The sequence below is a fragment of the Thunnus thynnus genome, chromosome 16 (assembly GCF_963924715.1).
Source record: "Thunnus thynnus chromosome 16, fThuThy2.1, whole genome shotgun sequence".
Classification (NCBI taxonomy): Eukaryota; Metazoa; Chordata; class Actinopteri; order Scombriformes; family Scombridae; genus Thunnus; species Thunnus thynnus.
The window spans coordinates 2,999,566-3,024,323 of record NC_089532.1 but is presented as its reverse complement, the minus strand read 5'-3'; the positions used below and the strand labels follow the sequence as shown (position 1 = coordinate 3,024,323).

The following is a 24,758-nucleotide window of genomic DNA, read 5'->3' as shown; positions in this document are numbered from 1 at the left end:
GACTCAGTGATGTGTTTTTGATAGTTTTTGGACAACACAGAGGAATAAGATATATATCAGCCTTTAATACACACACAATACTTGTTAGAAGATTGTTGGTTTGGATCCAAGCATGAGATTTATTTACAATAAGAAAAATATTGAAAATCACCAGACTTATCCTTTAGGAAACTGTTTGAAACTGGGACTACTTTCTACTTTCTACTGAATATAGTTGTGCACTGCAAAGCCTCTCTGTAGGGGAAGTTGTTATTTTGTGTGTGTGTGAACACAGTGGGGTGGGGACCATAAAAGCCTGTAAATCAACCTTCAATAGTTCCTCTTCGTGCTGAGTTTGGGAGTGTGAAGTGTTTACTTTGTCTGACAGCAGGTGTCTAATCACCGTTTACTTTCCCTGGAAATCAATGACTGTTCCTGTAAGATTACACCCGACTCAGTCCACCAGTCCAACGCTGGGACCAGTCAGCTCTGCCTGACAGGTTAGTCCACTTGGACGTCCTTATCAGCAGGAAACCCGAGGTCCTGTTACAGTTTAAATATCTATTTGGCTGCTTAAATACATGTTATGGTGTGAATGAGTGTTGGTTGGAGTGTTGCTTGTGCACGTCCTCAGAAATTAATACTGCACGTACGCAAGATTTGGACAATACACAGATGAACAGTAGGGGCAGTTTAGGGGCGGTGTGGGGATGTGACGGGGTCAGAGGTCAGTTGGAACAAAAGCAGCGACAACGATGGCGGAAAGTTTTGAAGACAAATTAAAAGACCAAGTCCGCAATTACTCACATCTGTCTGATGTGTCATTACTGCTGCACGATGACAAATACGCTCGAATTGACAAAGTAGTTACAAAGTGTTTATTCTTTACATCGGGCTTCTTCTTCTTTGTGTTTTTTTGGGCGTATTTTACATCAAGCAGATCCAGAAGTTCTATTCATATCCTTACTTTGCTGGTGCGCCCTCTAGTGGATTCCTCCAGTAACACACAAATATGTAGGCAAGTATGTGAACAAGCAGCCGGCTGTCTACGCCAACGCGTGGTTAAAAAGCGTAAAGGTGACTCAGCAGCAGCTCTCACAAGGTCATTGATTGATCACCTTACTGCTGCCGCCGTCTTAATGACACACACGGAGGATGAAACCTTTAAGCTGTCTGTAATTTTCTCCTCGACTGACACAAGTGGAGGGAGCTCTGAAACAACCAGCAGCCCGATCTAAAAATGTCCAGAGAAGAAGACGAGGAGGCGGCACAGCGACCTGAAGACACCAGACGAGACATTTAGCGTCTTACGACTACAATGAAGTGAAGAATTTGTCCACTTCAGGAAGCTTCAACAGCACCACAAACTACAGCCTCCAAAATGACTCTCGCAGAAAGAAAAACAGCTGAGCGGACGTCAGGCTGGGTGGCCGACTGTAAGTGGAAGCAGAACCACTAACGACCTCGTATGTGACCCGATGTGACTCCTGCCTGCTGTTCGTCTGGAATCCTTAATGACTTAATGGATCCAGCTATCGGCGTCCATCAGGCCAGTGTACGAGGTCCATTTGTGCAGCAGTCGTGGACATTTGGAAAGCAAGTGAACAAAGTTGTTTTCTCCCTCAGTGCTGCTGAGCGTCGTTAACTGAGGCGGTAAACCCTCGAGGGCCAAACAACAAACTACTGTAGCTGGACGGTAGCTCTCAGATGTCTGGAGCTGCAAAAATTAATCTGTCATTTTTTCAAGAGAAAATGCCAAATTGTTCTTTTGATTCCAGATTCTCAAATGTGATGATTTGCTGTTCGTCATATTTGACAGTAAACTGAATATCTGATGGTTTTGGACTGTTAGTCACACAAAACAAGCAAACTGAAGACAATTAATCGAGAAAATAACCGTCAAGTCAAATCAATTCTAATTGATTCAGTTGTAATGGTGAGAGGAGGTCGGTCGGTTGTTTGGCTGCACTTTGAAGCTGCTTGAAACCCTCTCAATCCTATTCTTCATATATAATTATATTATCAATCTCTCTATAATTTTATTATCAAGCTGATTTTCCATATTGTCATCTTGCTTTCTGGTCTACATCTATTGCATCTGTCCATCCTGGAAGAAGGATCCTCTTCCTGAGGTTTCTTCCATTCTCTTTTCTTGTTAAAGGGTTTTATGGAGTTTTTCCTTATCCGAAGAGAGGGTATTGAATCAATTTTTGATTTATAGTATGTGCAGATTGTTTTCTTGATTAAAGGGCTGGTCAATAAAAGAAATCTGAAGTTCCCAGAACCAAAGTTGATGTCCTAAAATTGCTTATTTTGTCCAAAACACAAAGACTTTCAGTTTTTTTATCATAGAAAAACATTTGAGAAAAATCAACTAACTGTTTCAGCTTTATTATCTATTTATGTCTTTTTAACATACAACACACTCTGTGTAGAACTGTATGGAGGTAACGTAGCGTCACGTTTAGAGTTTTAGTTAATCGATTAGTCGATTAATCGTTTGACAGAAAATGAATCAGCAGAACTACTTTGAAGATCTGTCCAGCTGTCAGATGTGAGGATTTAATGATTTTCTGTCATACATGATGGTAAACTCAGTATCTTTGGGTTTTGGACTGTTGGTCCGACAAATAAACTCTGGGAAATTATAAGGGTAATTTTCACTATTTTCTGATATTTTATAAACAAAACGATTAATCCATTAATTAAGAAAATAATCTGCAGATTAATCGATAATGAAAATAGCTAGCTGTGTTGAAGCGCTGTTCAACAAGCCGTCACAGGAGAACCAGCGTTTAGAACATAGCTACTTCTCATTTGGACAAATTATATAACGACGTCAGAAGCAAAAACACCGACATCTGAGTGAAAGTGTTCAGTTAGCCGTCTGATAAAAGGTTTGCAGATGTCAACAACTTCGTAAGAAGCACAACAGCTTTTTGTCTCCGAGCTCTTTCCTGCAGAACAAAAGAGGAGGAAGTAGTTTCATTGGGCGTGATGATTTCCAGAACACATTAAGTGCCCGGCGGGCCCGGTAGAGCAGACCGCTAATGGCTCACCATGTGTTCAGCTCCACTCCCTGAAAACACAACACGGTCCCTTATGGCCGGAACCTCAGAACACACATCAGACTCTGTTATCAGGTGGAAACGAGCTCCGTGCATGCAGACAAACACACACACACACACACAGACCGGTCCATCTTTATAACCTCGGAGCTGAGGTCGCGACGTAAAAGTTGTGTTTCTGAGGTCATCGTTTTAGTTCATGTGGTGGTGAAATAAAACACGAAGCTGCAGCGTGTGTGTGTGTGTGGTGATTTATGCTCTTAAAGCCCGACACGTGAAACACTCCTCCATCCCCCTGGACTTCCATTTAAATTCTTGCCAAGATCCTAAATTTTCCAAAGATACCAAATATGTCTGAGTTACGGGGGTTTGTGTCGAACAACATGCAGGACATCAGGATTTTTCCCAGTTGATGTAATGATGCCACCACAATAAATAGCATGTATGGTCTGAAATATTCCCCTTGTATAAGTATGGAATAGTTTAACTGAAGCATTGGAAGAAGCAGATACACATGTGTGTGTAACACTGTCATACAGTGTGGAAAAATATTATGTGTAACTTTGAGCTCAGTGGGAAATTGGAGGGAATGCTGGAGTTTAAAAGATGACCAAGACAGATAAACTGACAAGCACTGGTTACCAGTTGCGAGTAAATTGAAAACACAGGCAATGGTTGTCATGTCATTGGTCTGCAATTAAAAAGGTTTCTATGGTTACAGACATTATTTACATCCACCGTGAGTGCCAAGAAAAACGAACATGAGGAAGAGCAGGAGTTTTTCAGCTGTGGATGACATGCGGGCGAAACGGGAAGAGGAAGAGGAAAAGGATTCGAGGAGCACAACGTGTAACAGGAAGAAAAAGTACATTGTGGAAAGGAAACATGTGGATAAATGGTTTCTTCTGTTAGTAAACAAGACAAACAATGCACTCATGCATGTTATATATTTTACTGATGTGTCGAGTATGATATCCTCCAGAGCAGAAGCTGAGGTGCACTTCATCAATTTAACAAGTGTAAGTCAATGTATCAGCTGAATAAAGTCACTGGAGTTATGTTAGTCTAGGCTTGGAGACAACATTTCTTTTTTTTTTGGCAGAAAGCCTTTGTTACAAACTGAAAATATTTACTGCTGCCAGTAATCATTATGTGGTATTTGCAACCTTCAAAACATTCAGCAGTATCAGGAAGGGCACCAGCTATGTAAAGTCAGTAAACAGGGTTTTCCCTGCCTATCTAACTCAAAGGCGGGTCGTCAATATATTACTGGCTGCCGCCTTTGTCGGAAATTCCAGCATGTGATGTTGATGAAATGAAAAACTGTGAGGGTATCACAGGTATAAATCATCTTTTTATTTAATGACTAAATAATTACCTAGCGAGACGAACGTGAGGTATTTTGTGAACTTTCTACGCCGTCACTCAGACACTGATGTTAGCGGAGCGGAGCAGCGATCAGCAGAGATCAGCTGACCAACACACACTGCAGCACAAACAACTAATACTGACTCTGGAGGTGAAGAAAATAACTCGGTGCTCCGTATGTTTCGCCTCAGAAACCCTGCGGTGGCTTTCCCCGGAGATAACGGTGCAGCAGAGAGTCTGCTCTCTACTGCCGGAGACATGACGTTAATAACAACACAGCGGAGCACCCCGCCTCCCCCTCAGTTTGTTGTTTCTATACAGGCAGGAGACTATAAGATCTTTCAAATTAATTGATTTGTTAGTTAATGCAGTTAGCTTTTTAAAACATTTATCTTACCTGCCAGCAATGTTTATATTGTATTTCAGTGGACTAAGGACCCCAGCGAATGGTTTGGCACATAATATACTGAAAATAGAGCCCCGTCTTTTATCAGTTACAGTTTAATAAAATAACTGATTTGTTGCTCTTGAGGTAAAACAGAAACATGGAGGCTATCTTGGCTACAGTTTCAAGTGTTTTTATTCCTCTGAGAATATACTTCTTATCACTATTACATATTAAAAATACCAGGAAGCTCTTGCTGTTCTTATCCTGAGAAAACAGCGTCTGGTTAAATGTCAGCACAAATCAGACGTGCCTCAAGCTGCTCAGCTCCAAACGGATGACTCAGGCCTGCGTCCTATAATTTGCACGCTGTGAATTGTAAATGTGATTAACTCCTGAATTAATCATCTTAAAAACTCTTTCTAGGTCAGAGTTAGTATAAAATGTCTTGTTTTTTTTTTTGAGGAGAGAACAGGGATATATATATTTTTTTTAGAGAGCTCTGGTGAGATGCAGAGTGATGTGGGCCGGCAGATGTTAATGTGGTTCCTGAGGTGGAAGTCTTAAACACGACACAACCTGTGGGCAGCCGCAGAAAGCCCTTCAAGAAAGTCTATGATGTGGAATTAACTTCTAAAGTTTGTCTGGGAGGACAGCCAGCGTGCTGCAACGCCTGCTGGTCCGACACCCACTTACTCACACCACCGTCCACCGATCCCTCTGATACAGCCATGAGACGGTTGCCCCGGCGACAGACAACCCAGCCCCAACAGTGCACTGAGGCTGACATCATTTACCAGTGAGTTAAATAACCCTATATGAGCTTAATGTGACCAACGCATGCACAGAAGAACCCACACAAACATCTGTGATCGCTGTCTGAAATATTTGCCAGAAGATATTTTCTCTTAAAATAACCGATGGGCAAAAATATCTAATTTGTCTCGTTCCAGGATATTGAACCAGGATCCACGTCCCTCTAGAGGTCTGAGGAGCAACTGCAGAGAGTCTGGGGCAATTAGTATTAGTAGAATTTGTAGCTTTTATTCCAAAAGTTTCATCTGATTACTTTACATTTACATTATTGATCACCACCAATATGCAAGTATCACATTTTCATGACACAATTACCGTGGCCAAAAATATCACAATGTTATTCAAACTTCTCGGAATTACTCCTATTAGGGTTTGGTTTTTGGGTAAGTCGTGCCGAGCAGTTGAGCCATGCCGGCTTCTTGCCAAGCAAGATTAAAGAAGTTGTTTATCTTGATGACATGTTGGAGGTGTCCTGGTTTGCTTGCTGTGGCTGTTTCTGTGTATACTGTTCCTCCCTGCAGTACTTACAAATGATCCGCTGACCAAATAGCTCTAAATAGCTCCATACCTTGTTATGTAGACCTGTTTTATTGAAGAATAGCACTGCTAACGAAACTCTGCTAATTTGGTGATAAACACATTTCATTTCCTATAACTTCTGTACAATAAAACCATTAGTTTGTCAGTTGGAAGCATTTAATATGAAGCAGAAACAGCAGGAAATATTGGGTTTACATCAGCAGTAACTTAACACAGCTCTGATATGACTGAAAGAAATCAGGAAGCAGTAAAATATGAACGTACTGAAAGTACAAACAGGAACACAGGAGAGAAACTAAATTTCAGACTACAGAGATTCAGTCAGAAACTTTCTCTCTGGTCTCCAGCGCAGACACACAAGTTCAGTCTGGCCTTACAATTAGTACTGTTTGATTAGGGATTTTTATGTTTTTTTGCACTGAAGTATTTTGTTTCATCAAAATCTACATCTACAAAATGTTTAGCCCTTTCTCACTTTTTAAAAAAAAAAATCGATGACCTTCTGGCAAACCATTCTGAGTCGATTGCAACTCAATGGGTGGGTCGCTACACAGTCTTAGAGCTGATACTGTAAGGCACTCTGGAGTGACAATGGAGTGGACTCGAGGAGCACAAAGTGTACCAGGAATCAAAAGTACATTGTAGGAAGGAAACACGTGGCTAAATGGTTGTTTCTACTAGTAAACTGACAACAATGCACTCAAGTGTATTGTATATTTTACTGATGGGTTGAGTATGATATCCTCCAGACCAGAAGTTGAGGTGCGCTTCACCAATTTAACAAGTGTAAGTCAATGTATCAGCTGAATAAAGTCACTGGAGTTATCTTAGTCTAGGCTTGGAGACAACATTTCTTTTTTTTTTTTTTTTTTTTGGCAGAAAGCCTTTGTTACAAACTGAAAATATTTACTGCTGCCAGAAATCGCTATGTGGTATTTGCAACCTTCAAAACATTCAGCAGTATCAGGAAGGGCACCAGCTATGTAAAGTCAGTAAACAGGGTTTTTCCTGCCTATCTAACTCAAAGGCGGGTCATCTATGTATTACTGGCTGCCGCCTTTGTTGGAAATTCCAGCATGTGATGTTCACGAAATGAAAAAGGCGGAACTCAACTGTGAGGGTCGTGCAGCACTCGGACCAATCATCTTTGATTTAATGACTAAATAATTACCTTTGGGAGATGAACGTGTGTGAGTGAAAGTCAATGTACCAGTAATGATAGTTGTAAAACAGTTGAATTAAGTGTTCTGTGGCTCTGGAGGAGGTTTATCACTGGAGTTTAGGCTTGGAGACGAGAGCAGAAAGCCTCTGTTACAAACTGAAAGTGTTGATTATTGTAGTTTTTTTGTTTTTATTTGCTTTTACACATTTCAAAATAAAGTTTATCAAATCAAATCAAAGTGTTCACTGCTGCTGGAAATCTATACATGGCATTTGCAGTCTACAAAACGTACAGCAGTACCAGAAAGCACATCAGTACTAGGGACGCACTGATCCGACTTTTTCAGTCCCGATATCAATACCTGGGCTTTGGATATCAACTGAGTATTGATCTGATACCAGTATTTAATTAATTAAGCTGTATGTCTCACTGTGTGGAAGAGACTGGGATCATTCTTTTATGTGTAAGACAAAAACCAGGGTTGATTTAAACATTGCTTTCCTAACTTTGTAAAACAAAATTTAACAAATAAATACTTTTTTTAATTTACTGAATTATTATTGATTAAAATAATGGTATCCGATACCAGATTGGCCCATTGTCACCAATACCTGATCCAGCTATCTGAGTCAGTATCGGACCAATATTCGATATCGGTATCAGTGCATCTCTAACCAATACAACTATGGAGTGAAAACCACACCCGCCCAGTGGTGTTAGATTATGTTTTTCATGACTGTACCTGTATTGTACAGCAGTGATCTCATCTAGCCAAAGCCCTGCTGTCAGCAAAACAATCTGCTAACGTGAGAGCAGCAGAGAACAGGAGCAGGTTTTTGCAGGCACGAATAAATACAGCTACACTATGGATGCTTAGATGCTACCTACATCTGCACTGTGTAGAGGGATACAGGCCCGAGCATGTTTCAGAGTAGCCGTGTAGTTCAGGAGGAGGCTCTTTTCAAACAGAGCTGGAGAAATGAAATCTAACTGAATGCTAAAAACATGACTGCTGAGACACTGAGACCCTTGGGAAACAGCATAACATCTCACAAGACAAGCTCCTTTAAAGGTTAATTAAAAAAAACAAATTGGTTCCTTCATCATCTTTGTGCATTTAACAAGACATTATTGATGTTCCAGCTGAGTGAACTTCAGATTAAAATGCCTGGAGTGAAACATTTTCTCAGATAACAAAATCATGTCAGGGAGCTGCTGATGTAGCCTTGGCACACTGTACACAAACAAAGCGGTATGAAGAGGTTCATCGATGATAACAATAACACCTGATGGCTGTAGATTAGTACCAGACACCTGACAGATACTGGTAGACTTTAGAAGCAGTACGTTGGTTGGTTTTTCTCTTCATCTCTGCCCTCTGAAGCAGGAAAACTATTGTTTGGAGGCTTAAGTTCAGATTCCACCTCCTGCTTAAGTCAATGAGTGGAAAAGTTTCCTGTTTCACACCCTGTCTGCTGACTGTACCACACAAATAACACTTGAGTTTAGGATATTTAAGGTCAACTTGACAATGTAAGGACACTTCTAGTTGGATAAACCTCATCTGTTTTGCCTTCAACGCAGACTGCAACTGAACTGCAGGAAAAATAACTGTTGCAATCAGCTCCTGTAAGGGGTTCGCTCAGGGCTTCCTTATCCTCCTTACCTAAATCCTTATTTAGGAGAAGCAGCAAAGAGAATTTTTGGTGTATTATTCACTATTTGTGCTCAAAGAATGATTGAAACCATTATTCAATTATCAACAGTTTACGGTTATTTTTTTGTAGGCTGACTACTCAATTAGTGGATTAATCGTTTCAGCTTTCTCACACACACGCACGCTAAGCCATATTACTTGATTAAATTCATTAGTGCTGCTAATGAAGTCTGCTAATTTGGTGATGAACACGTTTCATTTACTGTAGACTCTTCACAATAAAAATCCCCCATTATGTAGTCATTTAAAGGCTTTTAATGCAAAGCAGTAAAGCAAGAAATGTTGGGTTTGCATCAGCAGTAACTTAACACGACTGATACAGCTGCGCCTCAGCGGGCTTTCTGAAAGGTGGCCAATCAGAACAGAGCCTCCTCATCGGGGTGGGGGCCTTAAAGAGACAGGAGCTGAACTGAGGGGCTGCATAAAGGGCCAGTATAATAAGGAGTTTTTAACTGTAAATCATGCAAAGCTGCTCCAGTGGAGTCCCAGAATAAAAAAATATAGACCTGGAAATGAGCATAATAGGTCCTCTTTAATAAATATGATAAGTCGTTACTGTGTGATGTATTTCTGAGGTTACACAGGTGATCTGTGTCGCTGACACCAGAAACTGATGCCGTCCCCTTTCTGCAGCTGAAATAACTGCTGTTCGGATACTGTTTCCTTCAGGTCAGCTATCATGTTCGAACAGAGATGATGACACCACACTGGCGCTGCAGGTGACAGGGCTGGCATACTCTGTGTGTGTGTGTGTGTGTGTGTGTGTGTGTGTGTGTGTGTGTGTGTGTGTGTGTGTGTGTGCTGACTTACCAGGACTGAGTGCATTCCCATGTAGATTCGGCTAACACAGACCAGCAGGCACCAGCAGAGAGCCAGGCTGAAGCCCAGTGTGACCGGGTACTGTTGAGGTGAACGGAGACATTTTTAAACACAAGATCACACACATGCAGTGTTTAACAGCATTATAACAAATGTACATATCTTCACTGCAACTCTGTTTCATTAATGAATACTAAAACCTTGCAATATGGATTAATCTATCCATTCATGTTTATCATTGACTGATCTGATTTTAATGTTAGTTATACAGTTAAAACTAAACACACAGTAGTTAAGAGCCCCATGTGATGTGTTTAATTTTTATATTTAAGAAGCTGTAACCAGCAAATGTTTGATATTTAAATTTTAACTGACAATTAGTCACAGCTCTAATTTTCTGTTAATCATCTAATTGACTGAAGCAGCTTTTAGCTTCAGCAATTCTTAAAGAAACCTGATTTTGATGTTGCTCTCAGCAGCACCCTCTAATTTCCCAAATTCAGGTTTGAAACTCAACTGTGTTGACAGAAACTTATTTCCCAAAAGAATCCAAATGAAAGGTATCCTGTGGGGTTTTTGACCACTAGTCGCTCTACAGAGCAATGTTTTTATGAAAGGGGCCCCGTTTTGTTTGTTCTCGTGCATGTTCACGAGGACTTCTTACATATTCCTGCCAGTGGTTTCATGCTAGTCGACCAGTTGGTGGCTGTAACACGCAGAGAAATGTTGAAATATGCCAGAAAAGGCCGTAAAGAAGAAGACAGCTAGTAATCATGGATGCACTAAAGGTTTCAAACTTTGAAGAAAAATCAAATGTAAATGTTTTATTACGATGGAAAAGCATTCAGCATGTGAATGTGAACAGAAACTTTGAACAAGAAAGCACAAACGACCTTTAAAGGTACAGTACAAATTGTTTTAAAACATCAAGGCTGCATTCATTTAAATGCATAAAGTCTACTGGGCTTTGTGTGTCTCCCACTGGCTTTCAATCTGCACTGAGTGACCATGTTTCATGTACATAACAGTATTTGTTAATGAGTCTCTGCATCAAAGCAAACATATCAAATTCCTGCATGTTTAGTGTTCTGACCTGGAGATCTAAATGATTAAAATGAATGTGTGCGCTCAAGTTAACCTTTAACTACGCTTTGTTCAGTGTGCAGTCGGTAACCAGCCTTGATAAAATGTTGCTGTTATGTCATGGATATGATAATCTGCTAATGTGTACCGGACACATAGCACCTCATAAATATTTCAGCAATTCTGCTGTTCCTTATCAGATGTACTTGGACTGTAGCGAAGAGACGCAGGAGGAACAGGCCGGGTTCACGCTGCAGCTTAATGTTTCCAAAGTCAGATTCTTTTCCCTTCATGTGACTCAGATTATTAGTTTTCTAATCGGTGTAAAATGCAAAAAAAGCTGCAATGAGTTACAGTTCTGCAGTTTTGATCCGGGTCACATGAATATGAGCCTGAAAGACGTGTAACTGAATGTTCACCTTAGTCAACAAAGAACAGTAGATCTTCTATCATTAAGCTGTCAGCAGCTCGATGTCAACATGATAAACAAAGAGATGCAACAAAGGCAAGAAAATCAAAGAGAGGAAAAACAAAAAGCAAAAAAAAAAACAAACAGAGGCAACACACAGACCACTTAAAGGCCTGACTCAACTCAGAGACTCTGGTTCGACTACGCTGAGAAAATGAACAACACCTGCAGCATCTTGACGCTGGTTTCACATTAAATGTGCAAACATGTGCACGAGTTTGCACGAGGTAGAGCATATAGGATCAAAGAGTAGAGGAATGTAACTTTCTCAATTAAGACATGCATAAAAATTACATTTTTATCTGCAGTAAATATCGTAGTGCCGCCACCCAAACGTTGATGCATCAGTCAAAAAGCCCCTGTGTTGAGTCAAATCACTGTATGCAATGACGCAGAAAAAACAATAAAAGGCAGAGTAACGCAGGGCGGCAGCGTGACAGGATATAAACTTTTACAATCTTGTCTCAAAATGACCCAGAACAGAGCGACTCTTGTTTCTTGCTGATGTTCTCAGCTCTGGTGTTAAATATTAGCAAAGTCGACTAAACTACTTTTGACCCAGAAGCTTGTAACAACCTCCTCTTCTGCTGACGGCGCTGTCTGCAGCGGGGCAGGAGAGACGCTCCGTGGTGCGTTAGGATTTTATTACTGAACTAATACCAGCATGAACACTTTTTTATTTCCCTGACTGTGTGGAAATCTGACGTTTTCACATCCCAGATGATGAACAACAGTGTTAAAACATGACTCTTACAGGTTGGAACTGAACACTGCCTGAGACAGAATGTGGCTGGTTCGAGTTAAACACCTTCCCCACAAAGGCACAGATTTTAGGACGTTACGTACTAATGTTAATATGAACTATCCAGATATGAGCAGCAGGTCTGTGGTGTGGAAGCAGCCAGAGAGATGAGTAGAAAGAAAGAAGATGAGTGACAGCGGAGGAGGCGGGAGAAGAGTGAGCTGCTGAGGTTTGCACACTTGCTAAAAGCCCTTTGTTCTCTTCATCGTGGCTCCTGTGTGTTCAGCTCAGCTCACATTTCCTCTCACAGACCAGAATTACATTACAAACATCAGTGCAATGATGCATCAGAGCACCGGCGCCGGATGGATTCTAATTAAACAGAAATAAGAAACTCTTTCATGGAGCGGGCTCACGTCGCTGCGATTTTCAATTAATTATTTCTGTGACGACGGTTAAGATACGTGTTGTCTCGTTTACCATAAACAGATTTAACAGTGTTACTACTTATCTCAACACTGAAATATTATTACATATATTAGTTGAGCTACAGAAAACTGATCACCAACGATTTTATTATGAAAATATCTGACAGATCTGACAGGTAAAAATGTAACTTATCGTTCTGATAACTGTCAACTATAATATCTTAGTGTGAGAATTTTGTCACAGCATGAGCGGAAATACTGAATTATTGTCCAAAGTGCATCATTTGCTGTATAATAATCGCACAATGATCACCAGCACAGAATGATACAGCACCTCCAAAATAAAATGAGAACAAGAGGATTTGTTCTCATTGTTTTATTAGAGTAAAAACAAACAAACACTGCAACGTCTATAAAAATCAAAATTGAATTCCCCAATTTAAGTGCAGCTTAGGCTCACTCCAGCTGCTGGTCTGCAGCCTCTCAGGGTGAATATAGTCCTGGAACGGGGAGAGATAACCTTTGTTACAAACAACTGCTTATCTGCCACGCTAGGTGTTGTTGAAGTAGACTAACTAACCACCGCTAAAGTCTACCAGCATTTATATCCTTTTATTGGTGCTTGTTGTAGCTGCGTCTATATATTTTAAAGCCGTGTCTTCTGTTAACTGCTCTCGAACAGCGGTGTGGTTTTAGGAACGGTACCGCTGGTTTGTCCACCGCTTTGATCCGTGCTGAAATATCATAACGGCGGTCGGAGGATTGCTATGAATGTTTAGACGGACGTTTATGGTTCACAGGATCATAAATAATAGCACCTTAATAACATTGGTGCCACCATGAGGATTACATCTGTGGTTTTGACATAAATGTCTCAACAGCTGTTGGATGGATTGCTGTGAAATTCGGTTCACACAGAATTCGTCCCGCTAAGTAATAACTCTGATGATCCCTTTTCATCCACCACCATCATCAGCACCAAATACCTGCAAGACTAACGACATTCCCATCGGCCCTAAGCTGTACTAACATTGTAAACATTACACCTGCTAATCAACAGCATGTTAACGTTGTCGTTAAGTGCGTGTTAGCATGCTGACATCAGCATTTAGTTTAAAGCGTCGCTGTGCCAACTAACAGCCTGACAGAGCTGCTAGCATGGCTGTGTCTGCAGTCGTTCCTCCTGATTGCTGTTTAAACCGACACAATAAGCTGATTTAAAGCAGCGGTTGGTATATGAGAGTTGCAGACACTCAAAATAATTGAGCATTTAGTCAGCAGGTAGAAGCTGCAACAGTTGATCACAAGCTGTTGCATCAAATATGTGCGCGTCTGGTTGCAGGAGACTCTCTTACAGGTGTCTCTCTAACCACTAAGTATCACTTAAAAAGGTGTCAATTATAAACTCTGGGAGCGTTTTGAACAATGAGGTCAGTGCAGAGGGAGGTGCCGGTTGGGGAAACAGGCGTCTTTATGTGTGTGGATTAGCTGTGCAGCCAGGTCAGGCGCTGCAGCTCAACATGCAGAGGTCAGCGCTGTGTTTGGGAAAGACTAGCTGAGAGTGAGAGGGGGGGAGAGGAAGGAGGAGGAGGAGGGACTGAGGAAACCGTTCTGTAGAGATGTTGTCCAAACACAGAGCATGTGTCACTCAGTCCCACACGGCCGTGTTTGCGAGCTGGCGTTGGCCTCGCGTCTCTGACCGCAGTGGTGCTGCAGCGGTCGCCTTATGCAAAGTTTTATGGACGTGGTGTTTTTTTTTGTGTGGCTTGTGGTTCTCTGCACACTGCTTATTGACTGTTAACCTCTGTACCCGGTTAGCGCTGCGCTCCCTTCATGTTATATGCTGTACATACCGTACACACACACACACACACACACACAAACCACACAGATCCCAGGGTGCGCTGTGTTTGACTTGCAACGCTGCCAAGATGTAAACTTGTCCAGTTTGAGGCGAAGAACAAACCAAACTGTGAATATTTTTCTTCTGTTGGAAGTTTATAATACCACAGCAAAGATCTAATTACTTCACAATCGCTGTGACGGCATGTTTCATTTGGAAAACTGCAGCTTCACACATTTTCAGCTGCAAACGCCAAAAAAAGAAATCAGTTTCAATACTGAGAAATCCTGTATGGTGACATTTGAAAACTGCACAAATCTCATTAAGGCTGCAGCTAACAATAACTCTTATTACATTAAATAATCTGCCGATTCTTTTCTCACATGTTTGGTCCATAAAACAAAGAAAAAAAGTTTCCCAGAGCCCAAAAAAAAAACGCTGTTTTGTCCGAACAACAGTTTAAAACCCAAATATACTCAATGTGAAGTACTATAACATTAGATTTTTGCTTGAAAAATGGCAATTAAGATGATCAAAATAGCTATAATCATATAAACAAGAAGAAAGGAACAATACAGACATATTTTTCTGGAGTTTTAGTCTCTGTGTGCTGAGCAGCAGCCTGTTACAACAGTTGGACATAAGTCTGATTGTAAATATCAGTGTAAAGTCCAACACTTACGACTCTGTAACACGTTAGTTTCATGCTAAACACGCCAAGCACCACCTTCACTCACACTATAATTAAAACACTGTTACAGAGAGAGACAGTTTATCCTGTGCAGCGTTTAGGTAACATGGGAGAGAGAGACACTACCGATTAAAAAAAAATTGATTTGTTACCTCGTGTTGAACTTTGACCTCATTCACTAAGGTGAGGATGGCGGTGACACATAAAAATGGTCATAAATAATAAAAAACATTAGCAAAAGTCTCCGGAGAACGAGAAAACATTTAAAAAACAGCCATGTGGTGCCAAATACAGCAAATCCCATCGCTAGTAAACGCAGCAAAAAGTCTCACTCGGGCCTCTTTGTTCTTTACCTCTTAATAAAAACTCATAAAACTCATCAAACTTCCTTCTTTTGAATGCAACAGAGGAGATTTCTGCCTGATATTCATCAACGATTTGAATGAAAACACACAATGCAACGCTGACGACGGGGGTTAAAGTTAGGGAAACGCTACGCTGTTAAACTCATTCATGGCTCAGGAAAGAGCTGGAGGTGTTCCCACCTTACAGCTCCTGCTCAGGGGAGGAAGTCTCACACAAAACCAGTTTACCATCAAGCTTTCTTGTCCAGGCTCAACTGGACAACATAGAAACTTTATGTTTCTGCAGCTCCTATATTCTTGTGTCTGTTTTACATCTTTCTTCCCTCGGAAACTCCTCCTTTTTCCACCTCTCCTCTTATCTTCCTCCCCCCTCCTCCTCGCCTCTAAGCACTTCTCTTCTCTCTCTCATCTCATTTCTGCATCTCTTTCCATCTCATCTCTAACTGTGTCTTATCTCTTCTCATCTATCTAGTCTAATCTTGTCTCTACTTCCTCCCTCCTCCCTCCCCTTCTTCAACTGCTCTTTTCTGTCCCCCCTCCCTCCCTTACTTCACTCTTACGAGTATCTTCCATAGCGAGACATCTGGCACCGGTTACCGTCTGAGCAGGAGGAGGGCGGTGGGATGGGAGGAGGTCCGTCGTCTGACTTCATCCCATCCCGACATTCCTGCTTTGCTCAGACAAGTCGGCCCCGTTCGACAGGAAAACCTCACAGCGAGGCTACGGCGAGCGGCGAGGGATCCAGGAGGAAAAAAAAAAAGCATTAATAATTAACATCTAAAAAAAAAATTGGGTTAAATGCTTTACGCTCCCTTGAAACAAAGATCTGCTGCTTCAGACAGCGTTTCAAAAGGCTTTCTGCCAAAGCACACCAACCGAGATAAAGCTCTGAATGAATCACCAGTCAGACAAAGAGATGGAGAAAATTACACCGAAAAGACTCAGATAAGACTGTAATGATGCAACGTGACGACCGAAGCTGGTGTGCAGGGATAAAAAGAGGCTTGTTCTGTGTGATTTGGAAGAATCTGTCTAATATATCGAATCAATAAACTGTATCAGTGCTCTCATGTGTGTCCATTTACGGATCAGTTAAAGAGGCTGTAAATCAATATTATAATAATACATGAAATGACTGTGAATAAGTGTGTGCAGTAATGTGGCTCGTATTGATGAACCTGCAGAGATTATCAGTAACTCTGCAGATTTACGGAGCTTTATAGTGAGTTTCAGCTCATTGTTCGTTTGTGCAGCTGCAACTTTACTGTTTTGGTTCACTCTCAGAGAAAAAGCTCTAAAAATCCACTGTACACTACCTGCTCAGCAGCAAAACAGACACAGTTAGCTGTAGACTAGCTGGTGAACATAGTGGAGCATTTAGCAGCTTAAAGAGCCAGATATTTCCCTCAGGAGTCGGTAGAGAGCAGAAACAAGAGCTAAACGGGAGTTAACGCGGGATTAACAAGTTCGGTTTTGTGACGTGATGTAATTCAGAACTTGAGCCTTCAAAAAAAGTGCAACATGCCGGCCACGTCAAGTCATTTGATGCGTGTAAGACACACAGCAGATGCAGCGTAAAGATAGAAGAAATAACCGAGATAAGGCTCCCACCATCGACAAGACTCTGTTAATGTGTGTTGCCCTTCAGTTCTTGCACTATAATCCTCCTACTTTCTCCTGTTAAACACTCTTCACTCATTAAGTCAAAGTGTAGTAAAAGGTTTAAGACAATTTAATTTATAAAAACTAAGACATAGCATACTGAATTTAAAACTCTGTCGGGGCAAAGTTAAAGGATGACATCTGAAAGTAAAATAAATATGAAAACATAATGTTCAGAAAGAGAGACAAAGGTCAATGTTTTATCTGGGAGTTCCACACTAGCAGTCACTATTTTAAGACCTTGAAAAAAAAAGAGAAAATGTTTAAAGTGTTAATCCGGCCATGAAGAGACTCAAAAAAAACCCGGCAGAGGTTTGTGTGTGTGTGAAATGTTTACGCTCTCCATGTGTCATCAGGCTGAAGTAGAGAAAGACATTTTTTTGCACAGAAAGGAGAAAGGAGAGAGAAACACTGAATTAGTCTTATCTTGGAGTAGCACACTCGTAGGTCAAGGGGTCGGCTCTCTTATCTCCTGCTCTGGCAGACAGATGACGGGGGGGGGGGGGGGGGGGCGGGGTAGGGGGCTGCAACATGTTGTAAATCAATCCCACCTCTGCTCTCGCCTACTGTGATTCAAGCGGCGCGATACCGGGATCCCACGCATTTTCCATTTCATGTCCTTTTTTTCTCCCACCCACGTGGTGTTACACACACCAAGGAACCTTTTTTTTTTTTTTTTTTTTTTTGGGAGGGCTGGAAATTATGGGATTGCAGGATCACAGCTACAGCGGCGTTTATGGTCTCTGCTTAACAACAAGTGGTAATCAGTGCAGCACTTGTAACTACAGATAAATGCTGCTGCGCTGCAATCAGAGACAAACACTTGAACCACTCTGCATATTTTTAAGCATACTGGATTTTTCACCAGTGTGGATGTACAAAACACAGTTAGAATTTAGAGCTGCAATGATTATCTGAGCAAAAAATATCCAACTAATTATTTTGGATCATTCTTTAAGGAAAAAAAAATCTAGTTCCAGCTTCTTAAATGTGCAACAGAGGATAACAGCACAGCAGGGAGTATAAGTCTTCTCTCAGATTTACCAAACTGCCATTGGATCAGGGATGAAATGGAAAAGGAGAGCAGAGCGGCGTGATGCATGCCTGTTTCTTCGCTCCGGTGCTGAACTCCAGCAAGTGCAGCCCCTCCGGCTAACGGTGCTTTCAGGGGCCGAGCAGGAAAGGCCGCTCCGCAAGATTTTAATCACTTAAATACGACCAGAATGTTTTTTCTTTATGTGACCGTGTGGGAATCTGAGGCCTGATGTGTGTAAAAGTGATGATGATGATGGTTTACAGGCTCCTGCGATGACAACCGAAGTTCTTCGTTTGTGTTTTTGGGGGATATTATTTAATATATCTTACATATTACTGTCTCTACTGACTGACGTACTTGTGTTCATCGTCTACTGCTCAGCTTGTTAATCATTTTGCGATGTGAACTTCCTGAAGCTTGTGAATCACGTCTCTCTGGCGGTGAGAAACAGACAATGGAGGTGAACTGCACAGACTTTCTCTTGGCTTTTACAGACCGGACACAATGGAGTGTTGTTCCTCCTGAGTGAATGGGAGGAGACGAAGAAAAGAGCAACAGAGAAGGGCTTGTCAAAACAAAATTCCTGCATGTATGTTATTCTAATGATACGGGGAAACTTCAGTCGGTTTCATGAACTATAACAAAGCTGGAAACAGAAGCTATAATATGATCCGCCGTGAAGAGACGCTTCAATGATGAAAGTACTAAACTACTATTAGGGATGTCAACAGTTTACCCTTAATCCATTAACCAGCCAGAATATATCTGACCGGTGACGCATGTCGGTCTATAGATTAATTTGCATACATACACAGTCCGCTAACGGCTTTGCTGCTAGCTAGCAGTCTGAGGTAAAACATGAAGCGCGCTAAACGAAGCTCAGAGTGGAACCGCTGTGATGCTAGTCTTCAGTTTAGTAGTAACACTGTGCTGTACCTCATTAAGAACAAGCGTCAGGCTGCCATGTCTGAGCTCGCAGTCGCAGCCAGAGATAACGTCGCTATTAGCCGGGGTGAGAAAGCGTGATGCGCGCCAGTCTGAGGCCGAATGATTGAGACTGATATGCGGCCAATCAGTGTGTTAGAGGATGAGGGATTGAAGGAGCTAGTTCAGTACCACGAGCCCGAGTACGTTACGCCATCGAGAGCTACTGTGACTAAACGCATTGAAAACACTTGTAGATCTGAACCTGACATGATTATTTCCATTATCAAATATGATGCTTTTCTTAATAAATAACTGTTTGGTCTATAAAATGCCCAAAACCCAAACTGTTGTTTTGTCCGACCACAAGTCCAAAACCCAAAGATCTAGAGATACAACGATCAGTCAACTGACAGAAAATTAATGGCCAACTTTGAGTCATTTCATAAGAAAAAAAATAAGAAAATTTTCTGATTTGAGTTTCTTCAATGTGAATATTTTCTGGTTTCTTTAGTCCTCTATGATAATAACCTGGATACTGTTGGTCGGGACAAAACAATATATCTGAGGACGTCACCTTGGACCCGGGAAGCAGGTGATCAACATTTTTCACCATTTTATGACATTTAATAGACCAAACGACCAATCAATTAAAGGACCAGTGTGTAGGATTTCGGGGGATCTATTGGCAGAAACTGAATATAATATTCATTGTTGGTTGTGTTTTTGTTACCTTAGAACGAGTCTTTTATAGCTACATAGGGAGCAGGTCCGCTTCCACGGAGCCCGCCATGTTTCTACGGTAGCCCAGAACAGACAAGCTAAACACTGGATCTAGAGGGAACCTTTCACAGTTTTTGCGAGTTTCACGGCCACCGTAGGTTCTCCTACAATGCTTGAAAAGGGAGGAGCGATCCTACAGATTGGTCCTTTAATCAAGAAAATAAATCGTCAGATCAATCGATAATAAGAATAATCTTTAGTTGCAGCCTCACAAAGTTCAGTTTACTATCATAGAAGAAGAAAACCTGCCAATATTTATAATTGAGAAGCTACCAGATGAAAATTGGCTTTTTTTCCTCTCTTTTTCACAATAAATTGATAATCAAAATTGTTGCTGAATTGTATTCTGAATTTTTTCCCATCTAATCATTTTATTTTCTAGCGTATTGTGAGCATTACAGCGTCACAGGGGAACCAGTTGTGTTGAATCCAGCTTGATTTCGCTGTAGTACGAGCAGTAAAGAGGTCAAAAATGAGCTGGTACAGCTGTGCAGCTGCTCCGGCTGCTGTCATTGTATCCACTGAGCCAACCGCTCATTAATTGTTAATGACGCCGCTTCAGACGACTGACTTCAGAGGGCAAAGTCTCAGTGATCCTGTATGGAGAGCTGGGACATGTTTGTTGTTGTAGTGGCGGCGGTTAGACAGTCTGTTCTGTAAACTAAAAGGATCGCAGGTTAAGACCTAAAAAACAGCCGTTGTCTCAATGTCACAGTGTCCTCGAGCAAGGCAGCGAATGCCAACTGAGTGGAGGTAACAGTGTGGGAAAAATGAACAGCGAGTCTGGAAAAATTCCTCAATCAGCAGGCAGATATTAAAGCCTGTACAGGTTTATGTGTAACAGGAACCTGCAGTATATAAATGATTTATAGGTTGCAATTTCTGCTGATTGATTATCAAAACAGCTGCACATTATTCTTCTGATGACCCACTAATCGATTAACTGTCTTATTGTTTTGGCTCTAATTTTCTGTTAGTGTTTATTTCTCAACTGCAAAAAGTCTCACAACTTATATATGTTGGTCTCAATTCCCTCATAAATAAAATTTATAAGATCGAATCAATTAATCTGTTGATTTTTGCATCAAAGCAAAGAAAAAAAAGCATCAAATCCTCAAATTTGAGAAGCTGAAACCAGCTAATTTATGCTGTTTTTGCTGTGTTGTGTGATTAATTTTCTATCAATCAAGTGATCGACTAATCGTTGCAGCTCAAATATTTATGTTAAGAATTAGAGCTCAACGAGTAGTCAATTAATTGGTCAACGAAAAATTAATCGGAAATAAAATAATCATTTTAATCATTATTTAAAGTAAAATATGCCAAAAAGTTTGCTGGTTTCAGCAGCTCCAATGTGATGAGTTAATCCATCATAATTAATTAATTATCTTTGCTTCTGATTGGTTGGACTAAATAAACAGACATTTTTCACTATTAACTGACATTTAACAGAGAAAACAACAGAATAAATAACTGGCAGATTAATTGTAAGTAATTGTTCGTTGCAGCCTTGTTGAGAATCAGATATTTATATCAGCTTCAAGGTTCCAGTATCACATATTTGTGTTTGCGACGGTGTGCAGTCACAGCCGGCAGCAGGTGTACGCGTCGCCCTCCAGGATGCTGTAACGCTGCATAAAAATCATGTGGAGTGAAGACAAGAGTTGTTTGTTTTGATTTCACCCGCTCGCTAGCATTTGTCAGGAAACAGGAAATCTCTCGAGTGAGATTTCACACAACTGCTAACTGTTTACTATTCTGCAGTTAACCTTGACAATTTCACTGCTGCCATGGAGCTAGGAAACAGGCAAATACAAGCAAATGTTATGACACACCACGAGGGGAAGCTTCTCAGTTTGCTTCGTGAAAATCAGGCGGTAGAAGCTCCTGCTTACTTCTTCTTCTCTCCTGCAATTCAGTTTTATAAACACTTTGACGGCTTGTTGGTACGTTAAGATGGATTTACTGTTTGTCCCACCGGCTGTAGGTAATGAGAGAAGATGAGGAAGAAGAAGACGGCTTCAAATTTATGGTGTTTTTGCTTTAAAAATGACTAAAATGATTATTCAATTACCAAAATAGTTGCTTATTAATTTTCTGTCAATCAGCTAATCGACTAATTGTTGCAGCTCAAATGTTAGAGCATCAATTAACTAGTTAGTCGATCAACAAAAAAATCATTTTTAGGCATTTTTTTAAGCAAATATTCCAAAAGATTTGCTGGTTTCAGCAGCTCAGATGTGATGATTTTGACATTCATTATAATAAATTGATTATCTTTGGTTTTGGACTGTTGGTCGGACAAAATAAGACATTTAAAAACTTAACTGTGGGAAATTATAACTGGCATTTTTCACTTTTAAATGTTTAGTCTGGCTTTTATGTAGCGTTTTATCATTTTATGGTTTAATTATTATATGCCTCATTTATTTATCATTATTTTTTATTTATTTTAATCTATTTAATTTTATTAACATGTTACTGTTTTCTTGTAATCTATTAATTTTGAGTAGTATTTCATAATTTTATGTCTTGATTATGTTATTATCTTAACTACCCATCTTTTATTGTTCTTATTCAATTAACTTTAATTAGTTTGGTGTGCATTGGTCTCTAAATCTAAAGGTGCTGTATAAATAAAGCTTAATGAGTTGTTTAATAGCGAAAACGATTAATCGACTAATCGACTAAGTGATCAGGAGGAAGTAAGTCCTGCTTACTTCTTCTGTCTTGCAATTCAGGGTTTTCACACAATTCACACTTTGACAGCTTGTTGGTGTGTTAGGATGGCTTTACTTTACCTCCCACCGGCCGTAGGTCATGAAGAACAGGGAGAAGGGGATGGCAGTGCCCGACATGGCGTGTGTGGACGGCATGCTGTACTCCGAGTTGTAAAACACCTCCACTTTGACTACCGGCGGGGAAGCGGGCCGGGACCACCCGATCACATCCTTGGTGCACTGCCCCAGGTACATGACCCAGACCCAGACCATGACCAGCCGCCTGCCCACGAAGGCGTCCACGTTCCACATGAGGAAGGGGAAGAAGGTGATGTAGAACAACTCGTTGCCCAGCTCGGTTCCGAAAGTGAACATGTAATACAAGAGCCGGTTGTCGATAAGGAACTCCTGCCCGGTTTCACCCGTTAGAGAGTTTTTCCGGAGGGGTTTCACTGTACTGCTCTTCTCCCTTTCCCCATCTTCGGTTGCCCCTGAAAGGTTCGCACCGGCCCCGCTGAGACCGTCCTGACCCGCGGCGAGGCTCCGACCGTTACTACCCACACCGACGGTTTCTCCCCCGGCTGACGCTGCGGTTACAACCGCTCCATTCTGGGGAAGGTTTTCACTTTCCTCCCGGTGCTTTTTCGTCACATCAGCATCGGTTATCCTCTTTCTAACCCCCATTACTGTTGTTTGTACTTTCTCCCCTTCCCCAGCTCCTCTAATGGCCGTGTCTTCACTCTCATTTCCCCCGGCGCGGTGGTGATGGCAAGCCCCGTTGTTGTGCGAGTGAGTCCGGTCCTCTTCCTTGCTGCTACCGCTGGTGGCACAAACGGTTCTCGAAAATGTCCCGCTCACCCCACAAATGCGCTGAAAGCGGGCGACAAGGTGGGGGTCTTGGAGATAGTAGTAGAGCTCTGTGAAACGGTTAGTTTGCTCCATGTTTAACCGGTTTAAACACCAACCACGCAGCCGAAAGAAGGAGCGCGGACTCCGCTACTTTTCCTGCAAAACAGTGGATAATGAACGCTAGCTCTCCGGCTAACGTTAGCTAGCAAGCCCGTGCATCCTGGCAGAGTGAACCCCGAACCGTTTTTAAACTATAACAAATTATGACGGTAAGTTGTATTTATCCAAAAAAAAGTGGAATTACTGTTTACAGTGAGACGAGCTGGGGAGGGCTGTTGTTCGGCCGGGTCCGGGTGCGTTCAGGGTCCGGCTGTAACTGACAGATCGGCGGAGCGGTCAGGGGAACGCGCCTTCCCCGGTGCCTTCCGGGGCTGTAGGAAATTTCACAATTATACGTCTAATCCCCAATTTTGGTCAGGTTCACACGAGGACATTGTATTTAAATTTCCTTCCCGTTTCAGTTTATTTTCTTTAGTGGTTACAAGTACCAATACAGCAATGTAAAAATAAGTATTAAAGTAAAGTAGTGGTTTAGTCCCTCTGACTGATATATTATTATATGTGACATCATGTGATTATTAATACTGAAGCATCAGTGTTAGAGCAGCATGTTACTGTAGCTGCTTAAGGTGGAGCTAGTTTCAACTACTTTATATACAGTTAGCTAGTTTAGTCCAGTGGTTCCCAACCTTTCAGTTTTTGGACCTTTTCTCTAATCTTTGATTTTTGCTGAAATATTGGATCATTTGAACATTTATTGAAATGAAAGCATGTGAGAAGTTTAGAGGGAAAAATCACTATTTGGTGGAGTTGTTAACAACTCATAGACATCTGAGATGTGACCCCGACTACACACTGCTTTTTATAAGATGTCAAAAGCCAAAAAGCTTGGAAACCACTGGTTTCATCTTTAACAATGTGTTGTATTTTAAAAGCTTGTTATATTATCCATTGTGTCAAATCTTCATCTGAAAAGTAACTAAAGTTGTCAAATAAATGTAGTGGAGTAGAAAGTACAATATTTCCCTCTGAAATGTAGTGGAGTGGAAGTATAAAGTAACATCAAATGGAAATACTCAAGTAAAGTACAAGTATCTCAAAATTGTACTTAAGTACCGTACTTGAGTGAATGTACTCAGTTACTTTCCACCACTGCCAGTTTATAATATTGTTCCCAGAAGGGACGGTTGTTCGGTGGGGGCACTTGATTGGGCTTTGAATGCATTTAGGACTTGAAACTGTAAATTTA

The 24,758-nt window shown here is 41.2% G+C and overlaps 1 protein-coding gene across 1 annotated transcript in view; it reads right to left on the bottom strand.

Moving 5' to 3' along the window:
• Positions 1-24,053, bottom strand: part of sgpp1b (sphingosine-1-phosphate phosphatase 1b) — a 34,425-nt gene extending 10,372 nt beyond the window's left edge. The window contains exons 1-2 of the mRNA XM_067614710.1: positions 22,682-24,053; positions 9,846-9,935 (exon numbers count right to left, since the gene is read on the bottom strand). Coding sequence (XP_067470811.1) covers positions 9,846-9,935; positions 22,682-23,542 — 951 coding nt within the window. The 5' untranslated portion in view covers positions 23,543-24,053. The remainder of the gene's footprint in view (positions 1-9,845; positions 9,936-22,681) is intronic.
• Between the last annotated feature and the right edge of the window lie 705 nt (positions 24,054-24,758).